We start from the raw sequence: 12783 nt of genomic DNA, 5'->3' as shown, positions 1-12783 counted from the left end.
TTTGAGACGGAGTCTTGCTCTGTCGCCCAGGCTGGAGCGCAGTGGCCAGATCTCAGCTCACTGCAAGCTCCGCCTCCCGGGTTCACGCCATTCTCCTGCCTCAGCCTCCCGAGTAGCTGGGACTACAGGCGCCCGCCACCTCACCCGGCTAGTTTTTTTGGTATTTTTTAGTAGAGATGGGGTTTCACCGTGTTAGCCAGGATGGTCTCCATCTCCTGACCTCGCGATCCGCCCGTCTCCGCCTCCCAAAGTGCTGGGATTACAGGCTTGAGCCACCGCGCCCGGCCTCGAACTCTTGACCTCAAGTGATCTACCCGCCTCAGCCTCCCAAAGTGCTGGGATTACAGGCTTGAGACACAATGTCCGGCTAGAAACAAACATTTCTTCAAACTAAAAAAAGTCAAAGAAATGAATAAGCAGTACTAATGGTAGAAAAACAGTCCAAAATCCATGGGTGAGGGTGAAGGGTAGGATGTTAAAAAAAAATTCTGTACTGCAAAAATCTGATTTTTTTTTTTTTAACTACATGTAATTTTCCGCAATGATGCATCTGAACAAATCATAGCCATTTTCAACTGCTACAATGTGAATTTAAAATAACCCGGTCACATTTAAAAATTATATGTGCACTCAAAAATTAGACAGGCATGGTGACGTGTGTCTGTAGTCCCAGATCCTCAGGCAGCTGAGGTGGGAAGATCGCTTGAGCCCAGGAGGCGGAGACTGCAGTGAGCCGAGATCTGTCACTGCACTCCTGCCTGAGTGACAGAGTGAGACTTCATCTCAAAAATGTATATATACTTGCAAACAACTATGCAAAAAATGTAAAACTTTAGACCTAGCTGATAGGTGGAAAAAGAAACAAACGTTTTCTTTTAAAATATGATCCTCTGCAATCCACATGCCTCTGAAGTGAAGTTCTTCCATTTTCTCAATCTGTAATACACAAAACAAAAGCAGATCACGCCGGGTGCGGTGGCTCACGCCTGTAATCCCAGCACTTTGATAGGCCAAGGTGGGCAGATCACTTGAGGTCAGGAGTTTGAGACCAACCTGACCAACATGATGAAATCCCACCTCTAATACAAAAAAAAAAAAAAAAAAAAAAAAACTCAGCTGGGTGTGGTGTAATCCCAGCTATAGGTTGAGCCACGAGAATCGCTTGAACCTGGGAGGCGGAGGTTGCAGTGAGCCGAGATCATACCACTGCACTCCAGCCTGGGCAAGAGAGTGAGACTCTGTTTCAAAAAAAAAAAAAGGCAGATCATCCCTATTACAAGAGAATGACAGGTTTTGTGACAACATAATGCTTTCGTCCTTAACTCCTCCACACCATCAGCAGTGGGTATGGGATCTGGGGTGTGGAGATGGCACCCGAAATGTGGAAGGCCCGCCTGGACTTGCCTGCTATCTCTCTCCGGGATTTCTTTGATGGCTATTCGCACTTGATTGCTCAGATCTCGGCCAGCATACACAATCCCATACGTGCCTTTCCCCAAGACAACTCTCTCACCATTTGCATCATGGTCATACTCATACTGAAGAAGGAAAAACAAAAGGACAAAAAAGCATACAACTTGTAGCGGAGAAGCCCTCTAAGGGCCCCAGAGTTGTCTAGCAACTAAAAAAATATAAATAACATTATTTGAGTGCCAGGCAAGTCACAGTCTTAGCTTAGGCCCTTTTCATTAAATGACTTGAAAGGGGTAGAATTCCCCATTGTTCACGTGTTGATAGTATGACTTTATGAAATGGAATCCAAGAAAATTAAAAATATGGTTCACACATAACTGGCTCACCTTTTGGAAATTCCTCCCCATTTGGAAATTCCTCCCCATTTTAATGCTGCAATTTAAAACTACTACTTCCCCCCCCCCGCCCACACCGAGACGGAGTCTCGCTCTCTCGCCCAGGCTGGAGTGCAGTGGCCGGACCTCAGCTCACTGCAAGCTCCGCCTCCCGGGTTTACGCCATTCTCCTGCCTCAGCCTCCCGAGTAGCTGGGACTACAGGCGCCCGCCACCTCGCCCAGCTAGTTTTTTGTATTTTTTAGTAGAGACGGGGTTTCACTGTGTTAGCCAGGATGGTCTCGATCTCCTGACCTCGTGATCCACCCGTCTCGGCCTCCCAAAGTGCTGGGATTACAGGCTTGAGCCACCGCGCCCGGCCTTAAAACTACTTCTAAGCATGTTGAATACCCCGACTAGGTGACTTCCTGCATAATCCCTTATCAACTTGTCAGGAAACAAATATCTTTCAATAGCCCAGAAAGGAAGTGAAGGTCAATATAATTAACATTATCTTAATACAAAAAGTTAATAGGCTGGGGCTTCCCCACTCTTTCAGGCATATGGATCTAGTAGTAAACACCTCGTACAAAAACTTGATTTACAATTAGCATTACTATTTTGTTCCCCCATCTTCCCATCAAAAGCTGTCACATACAGATGCATTTGATTCTTCTCGATGAATACAACAAATGTGACTGTAGGCTGAGCAACACTCATTTAAAGCAGAGAGGCAGCAATCAATTCTTTCTGTTATTAGGCATGATCCACTGCGTCTACTTACAGAAGTGCAACTTATACACAGAATAGCTGGGGGGTATGTGGGTGTCCTTTCCCATCTACTTCTAGGGATGCTCATGACCATTAAGATTACTAAAGGGCTGGCCGGACACGGTGGCTCACGCCTGTAATCCTAACACTCTGGGAGGCCAAGGCAGGAGGATCACCTGAGGTCAGGAGTTCGAGACCAGCCTGGCCACCCTGGCGAAACCCCATCTCTACTAAAAATGCAAAAATTAGGCCAGGCGTGGTGGTTCATGCCTGTAATCCCAGCACTTTGGGAGGCAGAGGCGAGTAGATCATCTGAGGTCAGGAGTTCGGGGCCAGCCCAGCCAACATGGTGAAACCCCGTTTCTACTAAAAATACAAAAAGTTGGCCAGGCGTGGTGGCACGTGCCTGTGGTCCCAGCTACTCAGGAGGTTGAGGCAGGAAAATTGCTTGAACCTGGGAAGTGGAGGTTGCAGTGAGCCCAGATCACGCCACTGTACTCCAGCCTGGGCAATAGAGCAAGACTCTATCTCTAAATAAATAAATAAATAAAACAAAAATTAGCCAGGCATGGTAGCACATGCCTGTAGTCCCAGCTACATGGGAGGCCAAGGTAGGAGAATCGCTTGAACCCAGGAGGCGGAGGTTGCAGTGAGGTAAGATTGCGCCACTACACTCCACTCCAGCCTGGGCGACAGAGTGAGACTCTGTCTCCAAAAAAAAGATTACTAAAGGATCTCCATCAGTGTCTGATGTAACTAGCAATCAGCCTGCTCCATAGAAGACTTTTACCTCACACCTCCCTCTGTCTCCCATACCTGCTGCCCTCAAAGCACCACTGCTCCGTTCATTTCTACAACAAACTCTGGTCCTGACCTCAGAATTCTAGAAGTTAACTCAATCATTAAAATGAATCCTTTTGATATTTTCTGAAAGAAACCTTAAGGAATTCCTTTCAGTCTAACCTGAGAGTACAGAAAATCTCATTAAACTGTAATCACTGGAAGAACCTGAGTGGCAAATCTGAGTAACTGTGCAAGATTTAAACACATGTACAATGATTTAGTAACTGTGGACTGTATCTGTGCTGTCCAAAAGAGCTTATGATGAGCCTACTTTTAAAAATGATTTTAAAGTTGTATTTAATATACTACATGCACATAGCTATAACTGAAGTCATTTTAAGCATAAATAAAAAAGTCTGCTTCCAGCTGGCCAACTAATTCTCTTGTAGTCTCATAAGCATGACTAATTAGCTTAGAGAAAACTTTCATAGGTTGTACACAAAAGGAAATTTTAGTCTAGTCCATGGCCATATTTTTCTTAAGCATTCTGAGAGAATCCCAAAGTAATGAGATTCTTCTACAGAGACACATTAAACATGATCTCTGGGAGCCATGCAGTGATGACTGGCAGGTTCATAAAACATACTCAACAGAGGACTTTTACAGAAAGATGGGACATTTTCTTGAAGCATCAAACACACAATCAATAATGTTTTCCATATTCTAGGTCGTCCATGACTCACCTCCAAGGTGTCTCCATCGGTCTCTCCCTCCAGCTCCACTGTACTGCCTGCTGTATTGGTTATCATCTCTTTGACCAAAGAGAAAAATCTAGAACAGCAAATGTCACAAATACGTTGCCAATTCAGAATTGCTCTCGTTCCTTGTTTTTAACTTAGCTTTATTAAACTGTACTTAAATATAAACCAAACTTTTACAAGTCATGGAACAATCGATCCCGTCCTTGATTTGACATGGTACTTTAGTGGTTATCAAATCTAGGGCAACTACCAATGTGATACCTGAATCCCCTGTATACACTATCTCCACCAACTGGTTGGCCAGCTGATGCTTGAGTACCTCCAGCAACAGAGAACTCATTACCTCCCAAGGACAGCTCATTCTTGGAAGATCTTAATGAGAAATGTTTCCCTTTTATTGAACCAAAGACTTCTTTTATGTGGGTTCCATCCATAGTTTGCTTACAATTAACCACTTTTCTACATAACACCCCATTAGAAATGCACATAATTTTACCATGTCCCTGTAAGTCTTTCCTTTCTGTTCCATCACTGTTTTCCCCAGGACTTGCAAGTTACTCCACGAGCAGGTAATTCTTCAGATGACGTCCCTGTGCTATTATTTATTTATTTTTTTTGAAGACAGGATCTCACTCTGTCACCCAGGCTGGAGTACAGTGATGTGATCATGGCTCACTGCAGCCTCAGCCTCCTGAGCTCAAGCAATCCACCCACCTCAGCCTCTCAAGCAGCTGAGACTACAGGCACCCATCACCAAGCCTGGCTAATTTTTGTATTTTTTGTACACGGGGTCTCATTATGTTGCCTAGGTTGGTCTCGAACTCCTGGACTCAAATGGTCCTCCCACCTCAGCCTCCCAACGTGTTGGGAGGCATGAGCCACCATACCCAGCCTCCTGTATTATTCTTGAAGTCTAGCCTCAAGACCAGTGTTCAGAGGGGATCTAATCAATGCTAAGGATAGTGGGACCATCACCTCTCAAAGTATAGACAATCTAGTTCTCAGTAAGATATAGGGTGTTGTATAAGAGGAATGGTGAGGGGGAAACGCGTAAGGTGGCCACATCATTCTGTTAACACAGAATAAGCTTAATGTTGACCCATAAATCTTTCTCACAAATTCTGCTGGGCCACATGGGCCACTTCCTAGACTTGTGTAATTGTTTATTTGGATACAAGTCATCTTGACTCATTAGAACATTTTTTACTTACAATTCTATCTTAAGATGTCAAGGAGGAATACTGTACATTTCAGGATAATTTCTACAAACCATTAAAATGCTCTTTTTTCTAACTAACCCATCTCACCTTCTCTTCTTCTAATATTTGAAAGCTGGGAAACCCAATAGTCAGGCTTCTTAACAGATATATGGTATGCACTCACAGAAGAACTAAGATTTAAAAGACGGTATCAGCTGGGTGTGGCGGCTCACGCCTGTAATCTCAGCACCTTGGGAGACTGAAGTGGGAAGATCTCTTGAGCCCAGGAGTTTGAGACCAACTTGGGCAATGTGGCCAAAACCCAGTTTCTACAATTTTTTTTTTTTTAAATTAGCCAGGCGTGGTGGCACACACCTGTAGTCCCAGCTACTCAGGAGGCTGAGATAGGAAGATTGCTTGAGCCCAGGAGGCAGAGGTTGCAGTGAGCCAAGACTGCGCCACTGCACTCCAGCTGGGCAACAGAGCAAGACTCTGTCTCAACAGAATAAAATAAAAGATGGTATCAACTGTTCCTTTTTTTTTTTTTTGAGACGGAGTCTCACCCTGTCGCCCAGGCTGGAGTGTAGTGGCCGGATCTCAGCTCACTGCAAGCTCCGCCTCCCGGGTTCCCGCCATTCTCCTGCCTCAGCCTCCCGAGTAGCTGGGACTACAGGCGCCCGCCACCTCGCCCGGCTAGTTTTTTGTATTTTTCAGTAGAGACAGGGTTTCACCGTGTTAGCCGGGATGGTCTCGATCTCCTGACCTCGTGATCCGCCCGTCTCGGCCTCCCAAAGTGCTGGGATTACAGGCTTGAGCCACCGTGCCCGGCCGATATCAACTGTTCTTAAGAATACGGAACAACTGCGACTCTCATACATTGCTAGTGGGAGTGTAAATTGACACAACCACTTTGGAAAACTCTTGGCAGTATCAACAACCAAAGCTGAAGATAAACCTACCCTATAATCCAGTAATCCACTCCTAGGCATATACTCCATAGAAATCAACACATATGTTCATCAAAAGGCATATATAAGAACGTTCATAGTCATTTTCTTCATAATAGCCCCCAAACAGAAACAATCCAAGTCTTCATTAATAGAAGACCAGATAGGCCGGGCGCGGTGGCTCAAGCCTGTAATCCCAGCACTTTGGGAGGCCGAGATGGGCGGATCACGAGGTCAGGAGATCGAGACCATCCTGGCTAACACGGTGAAACCCGGTCTCTACTAAAAATACAAAAAAAAAAACTAGCCGGGCGTGTTGGCGGGCGCCTGTAGTCCCAGCTACTCGGGAGGCTGAGGCAGGAGAATGGCATAAACCCGGGAGGCGGAGCTTGCAGTGAGCTGAGATCCGGCCACTGCACTCCAGTCTGGGTGACAGAGCGAGACTCCACCTCAAAAAAAAAAAAAAAAAAAAAAAAAAAGAACAGATAAATTGGAACACAATGGAATGCTACACAGAGAAATAATGAACTGATACAAACTTCACAGTTGGATCTCATTTTGTTTTTTGTTTTTGAGATGGGGTGTCACTCTGTCACCCAGCCTGGAGTGCGGTGATGTGATCATGGTTCACTGCAGTCTCGACCTCACAGGCTCAAGCAATCCTCCCACCTCATCCTCCTAACTAGCTGGGACTAGAGGCGCACACCACCACACCCAGCTAATTTTTTAATTTTTTGTAGAGATGAGGGTCTCTCTATGTTGCCCAGGCTGGTCTTGAACTCCTGGGATCAAGCGATTCTCCTGCCTTGGCCTCCCAAAGTGCTGGGATTACAGGTGTGGGCCACCGTGCCTAGCTATGAATGTTATTTTAAGGGAAAGAGGTGAGAAACAAGGGTACAAACTACATGATTCTGTTTATTTGTAGGTCAAGAACAGGTGAAACTAACCGTTGGTGGTAAAAAATCAAAATAGTTAACACTGGAGGGAGTTTAATGACTGTGAAGGGGCACAAAGCAACTTCTGGGGTGCTGATCTGGGAGGCGGGTACAAGAATGCAGATACATATTAAAATTTATCAAGCTGTACACTTCAGTGCACATTACAAACTTTACTTGTTTGTATGTTATACATCAATAAAAAAATTAAAATGTACTGCAGAAAAGGCACTGAGTACTGAATAAGGGTCAAAACAGCACATTCTGTAGTAGCAAAAGGAGGTTCTGCTTAATATTAGGTTTTTAATGGCAAAAACTGCAATTACTTTTACACCAATTTATATCTGGCAGCATTTTTTCTACTGTAAATTTAAGGTTATGACTCAATGATTCCCTAGTCTGCTATTTATTCTATTGTTTTGTTTTGTTTTTTTTGACAGGGTCTTCCTCTGTCGCCCATGGTGGAGTGCAGTGGCTTGATCACTGCTCACCGCAGCCTCAACCTCCCAGGCTCAGGTGATCCTCCCACTTCTGCCTCCTGAGTAGCTGGGATTACAGGTGTATGTCACCATGCTGAGCTAATTTTTTTTTTTTTTTTTTTTTGGTACTTTTTGCAGAGATGGGGTTTCAGCATGTTGCCCAGGCTGGTCTCGAACTGCCCACTCAAGCAATCCTCCTTCCTCAGTCTCCCAAAGTACTAGGATTACAGGCATCAGCCACCACACCCAGCCTAGCCTAATCTTTAAATATGTTGTGACAATGATTGTCTGAGACACAATGAATTAAGATTTTCTCAAATTACATGATACAAATAAACTATGAATAAAGGGAACTTCCTCAATCTGATACAGGTTATCTACAAAAAATCTGCTGCTAACATCATACTTAACGATGAAAGACTAACTTCTTTCTTCTTAAAAACAGGAACAAAATAAAGATGTCCACTCTCACTACTTCTATTCCACATTGTGATGGAGAGTCTAGCTAGGATAATTAGGCAAGGAAAATAAAGGCATCTAGGTTGGAAAGGAAAAACTAAAACTGTATCTGCAGATGACATGATATTATATACAGAAAACCCTAAGGAGTTCAATAAAGCCCATTAGAACTAACACATGAGTTCAGCAAGGTTGTAGGTTATAAAATCAACATTTACAAATCAAGTGTATTTCTATACATTATCAGTGAACAGTCCAAAAGTGAAATTAAAAAAACTCCAGTATCAAAACAATAAAATCCTTAGGTATGCATTTAATAAAAGAAGTACAAAATTTGTACACTGAAACTACAAAAATATTGTTGAAAGAAATTCAAGAAAACCTAAGTAAATACAAATCCATCCTGTGTTCATGGATTGGAAGCCAGGATGGTTAATATGGCAACACTTTCCAAATTGATCTAGATAGCCAATGTATTTCCTGTCAAAGTCCTAGCTGCCATTTTTTCTACAGAAATTGATAAGCTGATCCTAATATTCACATGGAAATGCAAGCATCCACAATAACCAAAACAATCTTGAAAAACAAGAACGAAGTTGGAGGGCTCACATTTCCTGATTTTACAACTTACTACAAAGCTACAGTAATACAGAAAGCATGGCACTTGTATTAAGAACAGACATACAAAACAATGGAATGGAATTGAGAGTCCAGAAATAAACTACATTTGTGGTCAACTGATTTCCTAAAAGAGTACCAAGACCACTAAATCAGGGAAAGAATAGTCCATTCAACAAATGGTGCTGGGACAACCACATATCCACGTGTTAAAGAATAAAGTTGGAACCCCTACCTTACACCATGTCCAAAAATGAATTCAAAATGGGTCAAAAACCGAAATATGAAAGCTAAAACTATGAAACTCTTGGAAGAAAACATAAAAACCATAGGACACCTCAGGTTAGACAAAGCTTCTAAGACAGGAGCCAAAAGCACAAATGACAAAAGAAATAAATAGGTAAGTAGTACTTTGTCCAAATTAAAAACTTTTGTGCTGCAAGTAATATCATCAAGAGAGTGAAAAGACAACTTACAGGATGGGAAAAGCATTTGCAAATCACATCTGATAAGGAACTTGCATGGAGAAAAAAATATATTTTATATATATGTATATATCACTCTTAAAATCAATAATAAAAGGATAAATAACCCAATTATAAGTGGGCAAAGTTTGGAGATAGCTGGCAAACACCACTTTCACCAGATGATCCAAGTTAACATCACCAATAATGACACACAGATATTGCGTCCCTTGTTATGAGGCACTGAGAAGGACACATCATTTCTGTGATATTCCTGCCAAATACATAACATGAGTGTACTCGTGAGGAAACGATAAACAAATCCAAGTCAAAGGACTACCCAAAATAAACTGTCTGTACTCTTGGAAAGTATTAAGTCAAAAAAGACAAAGAAAAACTGATGATGAACTCTTCCAGGTGAAAGGAGACTATGTGGACATGACAACTAAACGCAACATATGATCCTGGATTGGAACGTGGACCAAAGAAAAACCTTTTGTTTTGCTATAAAAGACATAATTGGGACACTAAGTAATATTTGGATAAATGTTGTAGATTATAGTACTATATATCTTAATTTCCTCATAACTGTCCTGTATTTACGTAAGTGAGTATCCTTGCTTTTACAAAATACATTCAAGTATTTACAGGTAATGGAGCATTATGTCTACAACTTACTTTTAAACAGTTCAGAAAGAATAACCATATGCACAGAGAGAAAATGTAAAACCAATGTGGTAAAGGGTTAATCCTGAGAAATTCTGTGTAAAACATACATGGAAATTCTTTGCATTGTTTTTTGAAACTTTCCTATGGCTCTAAATATTTTCAAAAATAAAAAGTTTAATTTTTTTAATTGGGCAAAGAATTTGAATAGACATTTCTCCAGAGGTATATAAATGGTCAATAAGCACATGAAATGATGCTCAGTATCATCAGTCATCAGGAAAATGCAAATCAAAACCACAATGAGATTCCACCTCACATCCACTAGGATTATGATACTCAAAAGACAGATAACAACAAGTGTTGGCAAGGACGTGGAAAAACTGAAAGCTGCATACATTGCTAATGGGAATATAAAATGAGGAAATGGTCTGGCAGTTCCTCAAAAGGTTAAATGTAGAGTTACCATAAGACTCAGTAATTTGACTCTAAGAGAAATAAAAACATGTCCTCACAAATACTTGCACATGATGCTCAGGGAAGTATAATTCATAATTGTCAAAAAGTACAAACAACCCAAATGCCTATTGGCTGACAGATAAACGGTGGTACAGCCATACAAAAGAATATCATTCAGCCACAAAAAGAAATGAAGTACTGATACGTGTCACACATGGATAAACCTTAAAGAATCTTACGCTAAGTGAAGGAAGCCAGTCACAAAAGACCACATACTGTATGATTCCATTTATATGAAATGGCCAGAATAGACAGAGCCATAGAGCCATAGACAGAGCCATAGAGACACAGAGATTAATGGTTGCCTAGGGCTGGGGCCAAGATGGGGCGAGGTTGAGGGAATGGATACTCTATGGATACTCTATGGATACTGGGTTTCTTGTGGGGTTGATGAAAATATTCTAAAACTAGATTATGGTGTTGATTGGAAAACTATGACTATACTAAAAAACGCTGAATGTTAAGTTATTTAGTTTTTTAAACGGAGTTTCGCTCTTGTTCCCCAGGCTGGGGTGCAATGGCACAATCTCGGCTCACTGCAACCTCTGCTTCCCGGGTTCAAGTGACTCTCTGCCTCAGCCTCTCAAGTAGCTGGGATTACAGGCATGAGCCACCACACCCGGCTAATTTTGTATTTTTAGTAGAGACAGGGTTTCACCATGTTGGTCAGGCTGGTCTCCAACTCCTAACCTCAGGTGATCCACCCTCCTCAGCCTACCAAAGTGCTGAGATTACAGGCGTGAGCCACTGCGCCTGTCCAAGTTGTATATTTTAAATGGCTGAATTGCCTGCTATGTGAATTATAGAAAATTTTAGAGCTTTTTTGAGATGTAAGTTAACATTTCAAGAAAGACAGTAATAGCAAGTAAATATCTTTCAGAACAAAGGCCCTTTAAAAATGATTCGCCATAATTAGATTGCAAATACCTGAATCGGCTGTAACTCACCTACTGCACTGCTCTTCGGTGGAAAAGTAGATTTGAAAGTCATCAGAATTATCATGGACATAAAGAAAACAACACCGTTCATCAAACTTTGATAGACTGTAAAATTTCAAAGCATAATGTTTATACATAAGTTATGATACCCATTCTAAGTCTGCGAGACAATCTTTTCTATTTTATCAATTTCTGAAAGATTCATTAATGTTTTAACAAACACCCAAGTCTGCCTTTTATTTCTCTATGAAATTTAAAGACCAGAGACATTTATCTTGCTTATATTTGAGTCTGTATTTATCAATTGACCTTAGTATAAACTTACTCTTAACATAATTCAGTGCTAAGCAAAGCATATGGGCAACAGAAAAGGGAGTAAAATATGGTTCTCTGTCCTCAAGGGGCTTATAATCTCACGAAAAAGAAAGTCAAGGTATTTGTGAAATAATTTATTGTGGTATTAAGGGAATTTCTAGATTCAGAAAATATCAGGACACAGTATTTGTGACCACACAAGGAAAATGGAAATAAACATGGCATTGTAGCTCAAGAAAGGCCTTTAAATGTTTGTTATCTGGTCCATCTCCACCCAGTGTCTGTACCTGACTCTACAGCTCATCCAACAAGCAATATTCAGCTTGCCTGGACATAGCCAGTGACAGGAAATCTGCAGTAGATTGCATGTTAGAGAGTTCTTCACCCACACTGGGCCAAAGCCTCTGCAGTGGCCTTCATGCCAGGAGGTATTATGGAGAGGAAGACTATATTCTCTTCTATAATTGTCCCTTCAAAAACTGAAGCCACTTTATCTCATCCTTTCTAAGTTATCTCTTCCTGAGATCCAAACTGTCCTAGACCATTCTTTATGTTATAGATTGCATGACAAATACTGGGTTGGAACACCAAGAGTACAGGGGAGATTCAAGAAGAATTAGAACTAGATTATAAGTGAGCAGGTTTTGAAAATCAATCTGTAAAGCAACTACCACAGTTAGTTGGAGAGCCTCTGGAATGCTCCAAGTATACTCTTCAGGTCACATCAGTCCCGGGGAGGGGTGGGGCGAGGCTGATAGCCCTCAGGCCCTTTGTAAATCCCCACTGATGGCTGAAATGGCACCTAGAGGTATCTCTATGAGGAGGCACAAACAGAAGGTCCTTGACTACTTCCTCTAACACAATTACTAAGTAATACATTTTGGAAAATCTTTGCCAGGCACAGGGGCTCACGCCTGTAATCCTGGCATTTTGGGAGGCTGAGGCGGGTGGATCACTTAGGTCAGGAGTTTGAGACCAGCCTAACATGGCAAAACCCTGACTCTACAAAAAAAAATACAAAACTCAGCCAGGCATCGTGCCACACGCCTGTAGTCCCAGCTACTCTGGAGGCTGAGGCAGGAGAATCGCTTGAACCCGGGAGGCAGAGGTTGCAGTGAGCCTAGATCATGCCACTGTACTCCA

At 42.1% G+C, this 12783-nt stretch overlaps 1 protein-coding gene across 1 annotated transcript in view; it reads right to left on the bottom strand.

The window, feature by feature from the left end:
• MAP3K15 (mitogen-activated protein kinase kinase kinase 15) overlaps positions 1–12783 on the bottom strand; it is a 156556-nt gene that overhangs the window by 36650 nt on the left and 107123 nt on the right. Inside the window, exons 13-15 of the mRNA XM_026451891.2 lie at positions 11335–11430; positions 4084–4171; positions 1405–1538 (exon numbers count right to left, since the gene is read on the bottom strand). Of these exons, the coding sequence (XP_026307676.1) occupies positions 1405–1538; positions 4084–4171; positions 11335–11430 (318 nt within the window). The remainder of the gene's footprint in view (positions 1–1404; positions 1539–4083; positions 4172–11334; positions 11431–12783) is intronic.

The sequence above is a fragment of the Piliocolobus tephrosceles genome, chromosome Y, assembly GCF_002776525.5.
Source record: "Piliocolobus tephrosceles isolate RC106 chromosome Y, ASM277652v3, whole genome shotgun sequence".
Taxonomy (NCBI): Eukaryota; Metazoa; Chordata; class Mammalia; order Primates; family Cercopithecidae; genus Piliocolobus; species Piliocolobus tephrosceles.
The sequence above is the reverse complement of the archived record's forward strand: the minus strand, read 5'-3'. Positions and strand labels throughout refer to the sequence as shown.